This window comes from Hemitrygon akajei, chromosome 21, assembly GCF_048418815.1.
Source record: "Hemitrygon akajei chromosome 21, sHemAka1.3, whole genome shotgun sequence".
Lineage (NCBI taxonomy): Eukaryota > Metazoa > Chordata > Chondrichthyes > Myliobatiformes > Dasyatidae > Hemitrygon > Hemitrygon akajei.
Genome location: NC_133144.1, coordinates 27,889,570 through 27,905,261, shown reverse-complemented (window position 1 = coordinate 27,905,261; position 15,692 = coordinate 27,889,570). Strand labels below are relative to the sequence as shown.

The window sequence follows — 15,692 nt, the reverse complement described above, 5'->3', positions numbered from 1 at the left end:
CTCAACTTGCTGAAATGTCTAAAGCAAAAGAACCGAAACAGACGAAAGAACCGATAACTTTAGAAACAGTTGTGAAGCTTATAGAAGTCAAATTTGAAGAACTGGAGAGAAAAATATTCGTAAAGTTTTTACAGTATGACGAACGTTTGAAATCACTTGAAGAAAAGTTCCAGACCCTTTCACTGGAATCACAAAAACAACAAGCAAGTATTTTGGCTCTTGAAGAAGCCGCTCTTAAGAAAGATGGTATAATCGAAAAAATACAAGAAGAGCAAACTTCGACGTCCCAACAGATGGATCGCTATAAAGTTAAAATTACTGATTTGGAAAATCGCTCTCGAAGACAAAATCTTCGGTTAATTGGGATTCCGGAAAAATTTGAAAGCGGTGATCTTACCGTTTTCTTCTCTAAATTTCTAACGGATGTCCTGGGCTCAGAGGTACTGGATATTCCCCCGGTAATCGATCGGGCACATCGGGTATCCCGATTTCAGGCGGATTCAAGTTTGAAACCACGACACGTAATTCTTCGGATTCATTATCCCCATATCAAAGAACGTTTGATTCGGGCAGCTCGTAAAAAAGGCATGATAACCCATCAAGGTTTCAAATTTCGCATTTTGGAGGATTATAGCCCTGAGGTTTTACGGGCTTGGCTGGCTTTTAGATCGGTTATGTCGAATTTTCACCAGAAAGGCTACAAGCAAGCGCTGTTATTTCCAGCACACTTGAGAGTCACTCTTCAGGATGGATCTTTTTGGCTGTTTAAATCGCCAGCGGATGCTCAAGGTTTCCTGGAACAATGACATTCTATCGGGCTGACCAATGTAATCTAGCCTATAGATTTGGATCTGTTATAGATTGACGTTTGGGTTTTTTTTGGATACGGTTTACATGTATTTCTTACATACGGTTAAAGCTTTTTTTTTGCTGGGTTTATTTTGACTTTATATTTTTTCATATTATTAATCTATTAGCGTTGAAAATAACTTATTAGGGTTTTTTCTTCCTTTTTGTTTTTCTTTTTTAAAATCGATATACGCTCTCTTTTATACTTTTAACATTTGAATATTAAGATTGGGAAAAAAATAAAATGGCGTTTCTTCTTCCCGACAGACTCCAGTGTTTGGAGCGTCATAACTGTTTTGATGTGTTGGAAAGTTTTAAACTTTCATTTATTGTTTTAATTCTTTTTTTAACCCGTTTGTTTATATACATTTATAACACTAATTTTATATTTTAACTTTTGTTATATCAACCCTTTTTTATAATGTGGGTTGTTTGTATTTTTTTTTAACTTTGTTACGTTCGAGTTGCCGTCTTGAGACAAGGGGGTAATTTTAGTATTAGATCGCTCGCTTGCCTCTTTTTGGCTTTTTTCCTGGGGTTTTGAGGGTGGTGGGAGGGGGATTTTTCTTTTTTCTCTTTTTTTCGCTTGCTTTTTGCTTAGTTTTATTTCATGGGCTTATATGAAACTACAAAAATGGCTGCAGTGCTGTGACTTCCGGTTTCCTCTTGAACTTACTTCCTTCTTCCGGGTTCATGAGTTCACTTTTCTTTCAAACTTATGTGTTAACTGTGATATATATTGTCAATATGGATAAGACTATTAACTTTGTTTCTTGGAATACTAATGGTTTAAATCATCCGATCAAACGGAAAAAAATATTCAAAGTATTCCATAGAATGAATGCTAATGTTATTTTTGTACAAGAGACTCATGTAAGGAAGGTGGATAGTCAGCGGTTGTTTAGGTTTTGGAAGGGCCAACAGTATCACTCAAATTCGCAAACCAAAGTGAGAGGTGTTTCTATTTTTATAGACTCATCAACTGCTTTTATACATCATGAAACAATTTCAGATCCGCAAGGTAGATTTTTGCTTATTACTGGTTTACTTTTTAATCAAAAAGTTGTTTTAGTTAATGTTTATGCTCCAAATACTGACTGTCCTGAATTTTTTAAATGCTTATTTACATCCTTTCCCAATCTGAATCAATATAGATTGATAATGGGCGGGGATTTTAATTGTTGTCTAAACCCTTTGATGGATAGATCCAAGCCCACCCAAACTTTTCCGAATAAATCGGCTTCTCTTATTAATTCTTTTATGATTGATTCAGCTATTTGTGAAATTTGGCGTTTTTTATACCCTAATGACAAAGAGTTCTCATACTTTTCCCATGTGTATCATAATTACTCAAGAATTGATTACTTTTTCATTGATCAGCATTTACTTACAGATGTTATGGATTGTAAATATGACTCTATTACTATATCTGATCATGCACCTTTGAAGTTATCTATTAAGGTGACGGATTCATATATTAGTACTAAAGGTTGGAGGTTTAATCCTGTTTTAATGCAGGACTCTGACTTTGTCAACTTTATTAAACAGCAAATTGATTTGTTTTTCTCAATAAATTCTACAGCAGAGATCTCTAGTGGAATTTTGTGGGATACTTTTAAGGCATATATTCGTGGACAGATTATTTCATATTCTGCTGGAGTTAGGAAACGAACTAATTCTAAAATATTAACATTAGTTGATAAAATTAAGGCAATTGACAAGATCTACTCATTGACCCCTAGTAAAGAACTTTATAAAGAAAGAGTGAAACTTCAAATGGAGCATAGTTTATTATTATCCTCCTCGATTGAAAGTCAGTTAATTAAATCGAAAGCTCAATTCTATACATATGGAGACAAGTCTGGTAAATTACTAGCTAACCAATTGAAAATTGCTTCGGATAAGCGACAGATTACTAGGATTCGCAAACAAGATGGTACTTTGACGATTGATCATAAAGAGATAAATAAAGCCTTTCAAGATTTTTATAATTCCTTATATCAATCAGAATGTACTAAGGACTCTACTATAATGAATGAATTTTTAAGGAAATTGAATATTCCAAAAGTAACTGTTGAGGATAGTGTATTTTTGGATACACCTATTACGGAGTCTGAAATAGAAAAGGCTATTTTTTCAATGAACTCGGGTAAAGCTTCGGGTCCAGATGGTTTTTCTGCAGAATTTTTTAAATCCTTTTCTTCCATACTTTCTCCTTGGCTTTGTAAAATTTTTAAAGATGCATTAAGTATAGGCAAACTACCACAATCTTTTTATGAAGCTTCTATTTCTTTAATTCTTAAAAAAGATAAAGACCCTACTGAATGTGCATCCTATCGGCCTATATCTTTGCTGAATATGGATTTTAAGATTTTTAGTAAAATTTTGGCTATTAGATTAGAAAATATATTGCCTCGGACTATTTCTGAGGATCAGACTGGATTTATTAAAAATCGCTATTCATCTTTTAACATTAGAAAATTAATTAATATTGTTTATACCTCTTCATCTAAAATCCCAGAATGTGTCATTTCTTTAGATGCCGAAAAAGCATTTGATAGAGTCGAATGGTCATATTTATTTAATACATTGCAACATTTTAATTTTAGTTCAAAATTTATATCATGGATTAAATTAATATATCATAAACCTTTAGCTTCGGTCTTTACCAATAATCAAAGATCCCCTTTTTTTCAATTATTTCGGGGTACAAGGCAAGGTTGTCCTTTAAGCCCTTTATTATTTGACATTGCTTTAGAACCCTTGGCTATAGCCATTCGTGAATCACCCAATATTTTAGGTATTACCCGTGGGGAGACGATGTATAAGGTATCATTATATGCGGATGATTTGTTATTATATATATCTGACCCTGAAAGATCTATTCCTGCTATTTCTTCTTTGCTTGCTCAATTTAGTAATTTTTCTGGATATAAATTGAATTTTAATAAGAGTGAACTTTTTCCATTAAATATGCATATTTCAATTTATAATCATGTACCATATAGAATTGTTACAGATTATTTTACTTATTTAGGTATTAAAATTACTAAAAAACATAAAGATTTATTTAAAACTAATTTTTTACCTTTAATAGATCAAATTAAGCAACTTGCTAATAGGTGGTCCCCACTATCTTTGTCTTTGGTAGGCAGAGTTAATGCCATTAAGATGATGATACTACCTAAATTTCTATATCTATTTCAAGCATTACCAATTTTTATTCCTAAATCTTTTTTTGATATGGTTGACTCTAAAATATCTTCGTATTTGTGGCAGAACAAAAATCCTAGGCTAGGTAAAAAATATTTACAGAAGCCTAAGAAGGAGGGTGGCTTTGCTCTACCAAATTTAAGATTTTACTATTGGGCAGTTAATATACGGTATTTGATATTTTGGACACAAGAATCGACTACAGTTGCTGGCCCACAATGGGTAAATTTGGAATGTAAATCTGTGCAAGATTTCTCATTGATCTCAATCTTAGGATCTTCACTCCCTTTTTCGTTACTCAAAATGAATAAACAGATAACTAATCCCATAGTCAAGTATACATTACGAATCTGGTTTCAATTTGAATAAGTTTATGCTATTAAGTCCTATAATATCTAACTACTTCTTCCGACCATCATCTATAGATCAAGCTTTTCTTTTATGGAAAACAAAAGGTATAACATGTTTTCGTGATCTGTTTTTGGATGATAACATTATGTCCTTTGAACAGTTATCTAATAAATATAATTTATGTAAAACCCATTTTTTTAGATATTTGCAAGTTAGAAATTTTCTATATAATGAATTAAAGTCTTTTTCGAAAGAATGTCCATTGGACATTACAGAAAGAATTTTAGCTCTCAATCCTTGTCAAAAGGGTTTAGTAGCTATCATTTATAATATGATTATGAGTGTACAGCCAGATATATCAGAAAAAATTAAGAAGGAATGGCAGGAAGAATTGCATTGCCCTATATCTACTGAGCAATGGGAAAAAATTTTATCATTGGTAAACTCATCCTCTATCTGTGCTAAACATGCTCTAATACAATTTAAGGTTGTACATAGAGCTCACATGTCTAAAGATAAACTTGCTCGATTTTATTCTTATGTTAATCCAACCTGTGATAGATGTCATTCTGATGTTGCTTCATTGACCCATATGTTTTGGTCTTGTCCTTGTTTACAAAACTATTGGAAAGATATTTTTAATATTATTTCAAGAGTTTTAAATATTAATCTCCCACCACATCCTTTTACCACAATTTTTGGTCTACCAATGATAGATAATAAGCGTCTATCCGCTTCATCCCAACGAATGATTGCATTTGTTACATTAATGGCTAGAAGATCTATTTTACTGAATTGGAAAGAAATTAACCCTCCAACTGTATTTCAGTGGTTTTCTCAAACTATTTCCTGTTTGAGTTTAGAAAAAATTAGAAGTGTGGTTTTTGATTCTTCAGTTAAATTTGAAGAAACTTGGAGACCATTTATTCAACATTTTCATATGAATTAAATGGTCTGATCCTGAACCTTATTGTTACTATCCTGAATTATGTGGATGGAGGTTCGGAGTCATCGGCACTACTGTATGTATTTAACATTATGCAATTGCCCATGTTGGTTAGTTTTTTTTATATTAGTTTTTTTTTAAATTCTTTTAGTTTTTTTGGGGGGGGGTTTCTTTTTCTCCTTTTTCTCTTTTTCTTAATTCCTTTACATTAATACTATGAGTTTGGGAGACTTTATATATTGATTAATACATATCTGATTGTTAATTAATCTATTAATTGTGTACTCTCAAATGTTTTGTACTCATATTTTACTTATGTTTTTCTTAAAATTAATAAAAAGATTTGAAAAGAAAGAAAAGAACATTTACTATACTACTTCACGGCTGAGTGGTTAAAACTGAGACACATTTCCTAATTTTTGCCCAAGCATCTCCATCCAGAGAATGTTAACAAGGTACAGCCTCTTAACGAGGCTCAGATCAAGCAGAACTGCAGATACATTTCCTGCTGAACTTTGACTCAGGTTTAAGTTGTATCTCAACTTGCAAAGTTATAAAGGGCTTCTGAGATTGACAGATTTAGGCCATTGGAGGGCTGAATTGTTTTAGTGGAAAGCAGTAAAGGGAAGTTTGTATCTGGTAAACCTTTAGGTTCCTGGTATGAAAGACTACGGTGGGTTCTTGCACATCAGTGTAAGACCATAGAGAAGCATTCTCTCCATTGAGTGGAGGAGGTTAAGAGGAGACATAATTGAGGTATATAAATGTTTGAGGGGTATTGACAGGGTAGACTGCAAGAGACTTTACCCCACATCAGCGGGCATAGGTTTTGGGTAAGGGGGAAAAGGTTTAGAGGATATATGAAAGGAACCTGTACCACCCAGAGAATGGTGCGTACCTGAAATCCTCTGCGAGTGAGAGAATGGTTGAAAATGGGTTCCGGACAAGAGTTAAGAAGTGTCTGGATGAGCACTTCACATGCTTAGGCATTGAGAGCATCCAAGATAGTTACTCAGTGTTATATTGTACAGCGCACTGACTCTGATGCTTTCCTGTAGTAGGCTGTAACACTGCCCTCTCCAAATCCAGCTCCTCCACCAAGGAGCAGCTCGCTGATCGGCTGGATCTGCCATACTTGAGTTTCATTGCAGCCAGAATTGTCTTATGATCGTAAACTAAAAAGTTTAAAAAAAGACGAAAAGCACCTTTGGTTGGCCCCCGAGGAGCCAATGCAACCAAATATTTTGCTGTCTTACTGGAAGTTGAAGTTATCAAGGCACCAATATAACATACCATGTCACTGCATCACCTGCCATAGTTTTCATTTCTGGTAGGAATGTAAGCACAGCCTTTCATTCAAAGTCATCTTATGTGGTCATACTGAATTACACTATCAGACCCTTACTACCAAAGATTATATCATGATAAACATAGAATTTTTTGAATTATTTTATGGAATGTATGCTTAACTGAAGACAGGTAGTACATTATTTTCAGACATTTACTGTAATAAACTGGATAAGCTGTGACTCAGTTGGTAGGACCCTTGTCTGCTGAGTTTAGAGAATTGCGTGTGCCCTGACAGAGGTAAAAAGTGTAATCATTGAGATTAGAGATATTCCACCATTTTACTACTGAGCAATTAAACTAAGTCCTCTCTTGATTTCTGAAGTGGATGTAATAGATCTATGGCTGTAATTCAAGTAAAACCAGAAGAGTTTCCCTATCCAATAGTTATCTCTTGGATTAGCTGTTCACACTATTTATGAAGGTTTGCTATGTGAAAGTTGTTTTCTTTTTGTGACTTCCTCATTTACTGTGCTTCAAGTATATTTACTGGACTTTGCAACTTGCTGTTATGAAAGACAATACATACCATATTTTTATTCAATTGGCATCAATTATTTTACTATTTTTGTTTCAGATCTTCCCAACCACCTAACAGAGTCTTTGCAGAGGCCAAACGGGAGAAGTATACCAAGAACAAATTTCAACAGATAATTAATGAATGTATTCAGTATGTTCAGAACCATCAACGCCAGATTTTTTGTGTCATAATCTTCTACGGTATTACAGCCGGTGTCTTTGTTGAGCGTGCCTATTGTAAGTACTACATTCTAGCTGCATAGTATAGTAAGAACAGCAATAAGTCTTTAAGTTCTTCAGGCCTTTTCCACCACTCAGTGAGATCATAGCTGATCGGTACCTAATTCTATTTGTCATTTTGATTCCCTGTCCCTCTCTACATGTCCTTCACCAACAAATAGCTTATCAAAAATATTACCTTGCCCCTTTCAGCTGTTTTTGGTGAGGAATTGGTTCCAGATTTTCAACGAATCATTACAGTGAAGAAAGAGTTCATTCTGCTCATCAAGTCCATGCCATTATTGCTGTTTATCTGAAGTACTCTAAACATGGTAGCACAGCGGTTAGTGTGACACTATTACAACATCATGTTCGGACTTCAATTGCAGAATTCTCTGTGAGGAGTCTGTATGTCCTCCATGTGGAATGAATGCATGGGTTTCCTCCAGGTGCTCTGGTTTCCTCAAACAATCGAAATATGTACCGGTTAGTAGGTTAATTGGTCATTGTAAATTGCCCCATGATCAGGCTAGGATTAAATTGAGGGTTGCTGGGCTATGTGGCTCGAAGGGCTGGAAGGGCCTATTCCGTGCTAAATTACCTCTGAACAGTCAAGCTCAAAAGCCACAGGCAATCTGAAGGAAGAACTTAGTAGGTCAGGCAACATCTGTGGGAGGAGGGGGAGGTAAGCCTTTGAACCTACTTTAAAATCAATCTAGCCCTTCTCTCCCAAATATCACTCCACTTTTTTTCTTTCATTGAAGGGCTTATCTAAGAGTTCCTTAAATTTCCCCATTGTATCTGCCTCTACTAATACCCCCAGGATGGTGTTTCACCACTTTGTTATCAGAAACCCACTTCTGAAATTCCCTATACTTTCCTCCAATTACCTTAAAATTATTCCCATCCACATTAGCCATTGCCACTCTAGGGAAAAGTTACGGTGCTGGCTTTCCATTCTACCTATATTTTCTTTTCCTCTAATACACCTCCATCAAGTCACCTCTCATTGCCCTTCACTCCAAAGGGAATAGCCCTAACTTGCACACCCTTTCCTCATAAGACATATTCTTTAATTCAGGCAGCATTCAGGTAAATCTCCTCTGCACTCTCGCAGAAGCTTCCATATCTTTCCTATAAAGAGGCGACCAGAACTAAACACATAATCCAACTATGGTTTAACCAGAGTACTATAGAGCTGCAACATTACCTGAAGGTGACTGAACTCAATTCCCCGACTAATGAAGGCCAACACACCATACACTTTCTTAACCACCCTACCAACTTGCACAGCAACTTTAAAGGACTTTTGGACCCCAAGTTCTTTCTACTTCTCTACATTGGTAAGATTCCTGCCATTAACCCTGTACTTTGACTTTATATTCAATCTTCCAAAGAGTATCAATTTGCACTTTTGCAGATTGAACTCAATCTGTCACTTCTTACCCCAGCTCTGCATCCTGTCAATGTCCCATTCTACACTAACTTAACACCACCAACCTTTGTGCTATCTGCAAATTTATTAATCACCCTTCCACTTCCTCATCTAAGTAATTTATAAAATTTACAAAGAGCAGTGGTCCCAGAACTAACCATTGTGAAACATCAATGGTCAGCAACTTATAGGCCAGATATACTCCATCTACTACCACCTTCTGTTTTCTGTACACAAGTCAATTCTGAATCCACATAGCCAAGTTCCCTGAATCCCATGCCTACTAACCTTCTGTATGGCCCTAACAAAGGGAACCCTGTCGAATGCCTTTACTAAAATCCATATACACCACATCCACTGCTCTGCCTTCATCAATTTGTTTTGTCACTTCCTCAAAGAATTTAATCAAGCTCGTGAGACATGACCTGCCCCTTGCAAAGCCATGCTGACTATCCCTAATCAGACTGTGCTTGTCCAAATACTTGTAAATCCTGTTTTTAAGAATCCTCTCCAATAGTTTGCCCATCCCTGACGTAAGAGTCATTGGCCTATAACTCCCAAGATTATCCATATTGCCTTTCTTGAACATTTTACACCCTCCAATCTTCTGGTAGTACTCCTGTGGCCAGTAAGAATGCAAAGATCACTACCAAAGGCTCAGCAATCTCTTCCCTTAGTAACCTGGGGTATATCGTGTCAAGCCCATGGACTTATCTATCCTAATGTTTTCCAATCAATGCCACTTCTCCATTTCTTTTACCTCCCTCTCTGTCTTTTTTAAAACATCTAAACCCTGGAACATCCAGTATTCATTCCTGCTGTTGTGACAGCCAAGTCTCTGTAATGGCCATAACATCATAGTTCCATGCTCTACGTTCATCATCCTTGTTCCTGATACTTCTCATATTAAAATAGATACATTTCAACTCATCCAACTGACTGCAGTTTTGCCCTGTCTATTGCCTGTCCTTTTTCACAGACTCTCTACAGAAATCAAATCAAGTTTAATTATCATTCAAACCATATATAGATACAGCTGAATGAGACAGCGTTCCTCTGGGGCCAAGGTACAAAACATTAAAATCAAGAAATAACATTCAAAATAGCGAGTAACATAATTCAAAATAGTGATCAAAGAAGCATATTCACTCAAAAAAAGAACATAGTCCAAGAACCTGAACAAATGTCCAGCGATCGATGAAACAGTTTCCTGGCAATGTGCAGACACAGTAATCCAGCAAGTCACTCAAACATGGGAGGGCAGCAACGACAGGAGAGGTCAGGCCCGAGCTGAGTGCAGATGCCACGCTGTAATGCTTCAATGCTTCCATGTTTCCTCTCACCCGGTCTGCAGTGGCAGGCAAGCCCAAGGCTTGAGGCCTAGTCCTCGCTATAACCGAGTCTACACAGCTCCCATGTCATCTGTCCCTCCACCAGACAAAGGTAACAGGCTTGTGGCAACTTCCATTATCACTGTCCAAAGAGTCTTGCGATCAGAAGTGAAATGCCCAAGACAATCTCCCATGGTTATACTGCACCAACTTCAATGCTTCTGAGTAGCAGACAGCAACATGGTCTGCAGCCAGGTAAGCTTCTTCATACCCAAACTGGCTCCTCCAACATCCCGGCAGGCTCCCCTGATATTCCGACAGGCTCCTCTGATATCCTGACCATCTCCTTTCCTGATATCCTGACCATCTCCTTTCCTGATATCCTGACCGGCTCTTTCTCCAACATCCCAGCCGGTCCCTTTGACACCACGGCCAGCTCCACCATCGACATCAGTCCAACTAATCTAATCAGTCCAACTTCTCCAGCTAAATATTCCAAAATTCTAAGTATCGATGCAGTATACAACCTGCGATTCATCTTCCCACAGACAGCCATAAAACAAAGAAACACCATGAACCCTTTGAAAGAAAACATCAACCAGCCAATGCACAAAGATAAATTGCGCAAATGGCAAAAAAACGAGCAAAAACACAGAATATAAAAATCAAAATACAGAGTCATTGAAACAGTCCAGGAATGTTCCGTTTTTTTCAGTCCAATTGATCACTATGTTTTTCGTTGCATCTACCTTTACACCTGCTGCTCCATCCTTTGACCTATAACTCTGGTTCCCATCCTCCTGCCAAACTAGTTTAAACTCTCTAATAGCACTAGCAAATCTGCCCACATAGACCACATAACCCATCCTTTTTGTACAGGTCATACCTTTCCCAAAAGATCCCAAAGATCTACAAATCTGAAGCACTCTCTCCCACATCAATTCTTCAGCCACTCATTCATCTACCATATGACCCTTTTCTTACCCGCACTGCAGGGGTTGTTATCTTTGTGGTTCTGCTTTTGAGCTTCCTACCAAGTTACCAATATTCTCACTTCAAGACCACATTTTTATTCTCATCGATCTGAACTGAGACCACAGCCCTCCATACCCATCCCATCCAAATATCTCTTCCGGATCGACAAAATCTCCTGTCTGTTTCCCTAACTATTAAATCCATTATCATCACGGCTCTCTTCTGCTCCCCCCTTCCCATCTAAGCCACAGAGCCAGACACAGTGCTCAGAACAGTTGATGTTTTGGGTTGAAACCCTGCATCACGACTGAGAGCTTAGCCTGGCATTGATTTTATCAGAGGAAATAATTTTACTTACCATATCAAACTTTTATATTCATCTTTAACAGCACAATTGTCTACAGCAGGAGCTCCCACCCTTGCTTAACGATATTGGTCCATGGCATAAAGGAGGCTGGGAACTGGTCTAAGAGGATCACAACTTTGTTCTATTTAGAATCAGAATCACAGAACACTACAGCACAGAAACAGGTCTTTTGGCCCATCTAGTCTGTGTCAAACTATTATTCTGCTAGGCTCATCGATCTGAACCGAGACCATAGCCATCCATACCCATTACATCCAAATATCTCTTAAATGTTGAAATTGAACCCACATCCACTACTTCTGGCAGGTCACTTCACACCCTTACCACTCCCTGAGTGAAGAAGTTCATTTCAACTTGCACCCTTAACCTATGACCTCTCATTCCAGTCTCAGCCAAATTCAGTGGAAATCCCTGCTTGCAGTTACCCTATCTATACCCCTCAAATTTTTGTATACCTCTATCAAATCTCCCCTCATTCTTATACACTTGAGGGAATAAAGTCTTAACCTTTTCAACCTTTCCCTATAGCTCAGGTCCTCAAGTCCTCGCAACATCATTGTAAATTTTCTCTGCACTCTTTCAATCTTATTGATGTCCTTCCTGTAGTAAGAGACCAGAACTGCACACAATACTCTAAATTTGGCCTCACTAATATTTTACACAATTTCAACATAACATCCTATATCCTGGACTCAACACTTTGATTTATGAAGGCCAATTTGCCAAAAGCTCTCTTTATGACCCTTACCTACCTCTGATGCCATTTTCATGATCTCATGAGTTTGGCAGGGCCGGAGTTTGTTTCCCCGAGACCTATGCAGCCAAGGAAACCAAAGTGTTTCACAAGGAACATCATTTATCATGACTTCATATATTAATGAAAATGTATCACTGTGAATCACCAAGTCAATTCCTGAGATACTTTGCCCAGAGTTGAATGAGTTATTTCAGATTTAGATTTAGTTATCACATGTACATTAAAACATAGAGTGAAGTGTGATACCACATATTCCAGCACCAACGTAGCAGGCCCACAACGTTCAACACAAGCAGCAGCAGCAACAACAAAACAAAGCAAGCCTTTTTCCAACCCTCAAACCCATCCACTCACTCCCACACATAGGCAGGCCTCATCTGGGCCTTCAGTGTACTTTACATGTGTCTGCTAAATTGTGTCTTATACAGCTAATGGATTAGTTGAGATAAAGATATGATTTGGAATGTTTTAATTCTTGCACCTATTGATAACTGTAACAGTAGAATGGCTTTCTCAAACTTTGTTTCCTCCTGATCTGCTATTTCCAGGATTCTCATAACCTACTGTATGAATTTTATTTCCTTGTTGGTAAGTAGGTGTGATAATTTGAAAGACAAAACAACTGCTAGTAATCTAAAATAAAAACAAACTGCTAGAAATAGTCAACGGGATAGGTAGAATCTGTGGGAGGATAAATAGCTAATTTTTCAGATCAAAGACTCTTTGTCAGAACTGGGAAGGAAACAAAAGAGCTTTTTAAGAACGCAAACACGAGAAACTCTGCAGATGCTGGAAATTCAAGCAACACACACAAAATGCTGGTGGAACGCAGCAGGCCAGGCAGCATCTATAGGAAGAACAGTCGACATTTCGAGCCAATCTGTTGACTGTACTTCTTATAGATGCTGCCTGGCCTGCTGCGTTCCACCAGCATTTTGTGTGTGTGTGGCTTTTTGAGAAGTTGAGAGGGTGGGGGAGTGCAATGTCTCTAACAGGGTGAAACCAGGGTGACCATGGGAATAAAATGTAAAGAAGGCAACTGGCCAATGAGTGAATGGGAGCAGTTAAAGAGTGAAAATAGACACAAAAATGTGGGAGTTGTGAAATGCAGAGCAGGAAGACATACCTGACAGGTCAGGCTGGCCATGACCTCCAGTTACAGACAAAAAAAAGAGAAAAAGTAAAACAGCATGTATGGATGACTAATACAGACATAGAAATCAAGTTATTTGACGTCGAGCCCAGAGGTTTGCAATATGCCCATATAGAGATGGTGTTGTTACTCTTTGGATAAGGCATCACACTGCACAGATATGGGCCTCTTAGCCCCCCATATTATTGTTAACCATCAATATTAATCCCAGTTACCTGCACATACATATGTTGAACTCTCTTAAATAATTTCATTGTTTGCCTAAACTGATGATCTCCTGCTTTCTCTTCAGACTATGCTGTTTTAAGGGAGCACTCTGGAGTACCTCAAACCACAAGGGCTGGCCTCATCATTGCCCGTGGATCAGCAGCTGCAGTCTCCTTCATGTACTCGTACCTCCTGCTTACTATGTGCCGCAATCTCATCACGGTGCTGCGTGAAACCTTCCTCAACCACTACATCCCCTTTGATTCAGCCGTTGACTTTCATCGTTGGGTTGCAATGTCTGCTATCATCTTCTCAAGTACGTACAACGCTGTGCACACCACTTAGAACCATAAGTCATGGGAGCAGAATTAGGCCCTTCAGATCTACTCAATCATGGCTGATTTATTTTTCCTCTCAACCCCACTAACCTGCCTTTTCCCTATAATATTTGACACCCTAACTAATCAAGAACTTATCGACCTCTATTTAAATATAAGAAATGACCTGGCCTCCACAGCCGTCTGTGGCAATGAATTCTACAGATTCACCACTCAGTTAATGCTGACAGCATTCCTTCTCATCTCTCTCTACAATAGGTGACTCCTTTTGAAACTCTGACCCTAATTCTACATATCCATCTAGAGAAAGTCATCCTGTTGCATCAGCTATCATAAAATTGCCCTATGAATGAGATCCAAACCTTCATCCCTGGTTGATGCTGTAAGCTGATCTGAGATCAGGAAGAAGGATTGCTAAGTTTTGCTCAGTGTCTGTGATTAGGAAGGCCAAAGCATTCAAGATTCCATTTCCTAGTTATTAATCAGTGATTTTCCACAAAAAGTGAGGCAGTGGGATCAGATGTAATCATTCTATCTGAATTGAAAAATTTACACAGAGCAGAGGTCATTCTTCCATGCCATCTTCTTGCAGCTACCATCGGGTGGGAGGTACAGAAACTTGAAATCCTGTCCCACCAGGTATAGGAACAGCTACTTCCCTTTAGCCATTCAATTCCTGAACCATCCTACACAACTTTAATAACTATCTTTTATTGCAACACTATGGACATTTTGGCCATGAAAATGGACTGTTTCTTTTGTTCACGTTGTAGGTTTCCTTGTAAAAATTGGCTATAATTAATGTTTTCCTTGTGAATTTTGTGTATCTAATGCTATGAACCTGCAATGTTGCTGCAAGTAAGATTTTTCACTGCACATGTGCCTACATGTGCATATTACAATAAACTTGACTTTGAACTTGAACAATAATTAATATATCTTAAAATTTACCCATCAAATTGTATTGCTTTTGCCAATCAATTAGAAACTACAAAGACAGACTGAAAAGTTCAAATACATAGAACATAGAACAGTACACCACAGTACAGACCCTTTGGGCACAACGTTGTGCCAGTTTTTCAAACTACTACAAGAGTAATCTAATACTTCCCTTCCACATAGCTCTCTCACATCAACCTCCATTTTTCTATCATTCATGTGCCTATCTAAGAATCTGTTAAATGTCTCCAATGTGTCTGCCTCTGTTCCATTTACCCACCATTCTCTCTGTGTTTAAAAAAAATTACCTCAGACACCCCCCCTAAAATCAACTAAATATTATGCCCTCTCATATTAGCCATTTCTGCCCTGGAAAAATGGTGCTGTTTGTCCACTCTTTCTATGTCTCTTATCATCCTTTACATCTCTATTAAGTCTCCTCTCATCCTCCTTTGCTCAAAAAAGAAAAGCCCTAGTTCGCTCAACCTATCCTCATGGTGCTCTCTAATTCAGGCAGCATACTGGTAAATATCCTCTGGACTGCTCTAAGATTTTCATGTTCTTCCTATAATGAGCTGACCAGAATTGAACACGATAATCTAAGTGTGGCAATATTACCTTGCGGTTTTAAACTCAATCCCACAACTAATGAAGTTAAGAAACCACATGCTTTCTTAACCACCCTATCATCTGAAAATAGGGCTCGTCTGGGATTTGAACCAGGGATCACTCACACATCATCCCTA

General features: G+C 37.7%; 1 protein-coding gene across 1 annotated transcript in view; it reads left to right on the top strand.

The window, feature by feature from the left end:
- The window catches only part of LOC140714177 (dual oxidase 2-like), a 145,404-nt gene that overhangs the window by 98,926 nt on the left and 30,786 nt on the right, over nt 1–15,692 (top strand). The window contains exons 24-25 of the mRNA XM_073025053.1: nt 7,284–7,462; nt 13,755–13,985. Coding sequence (XP_072881154.1) covers nt 7,284–7,462; nt 13,755–13,985 — 410 coding nt within the window. The remainder of the gene's footprint in view (nt 1–7,283; nt 7,463–13,754; nt 13,986–15,692) is intronic.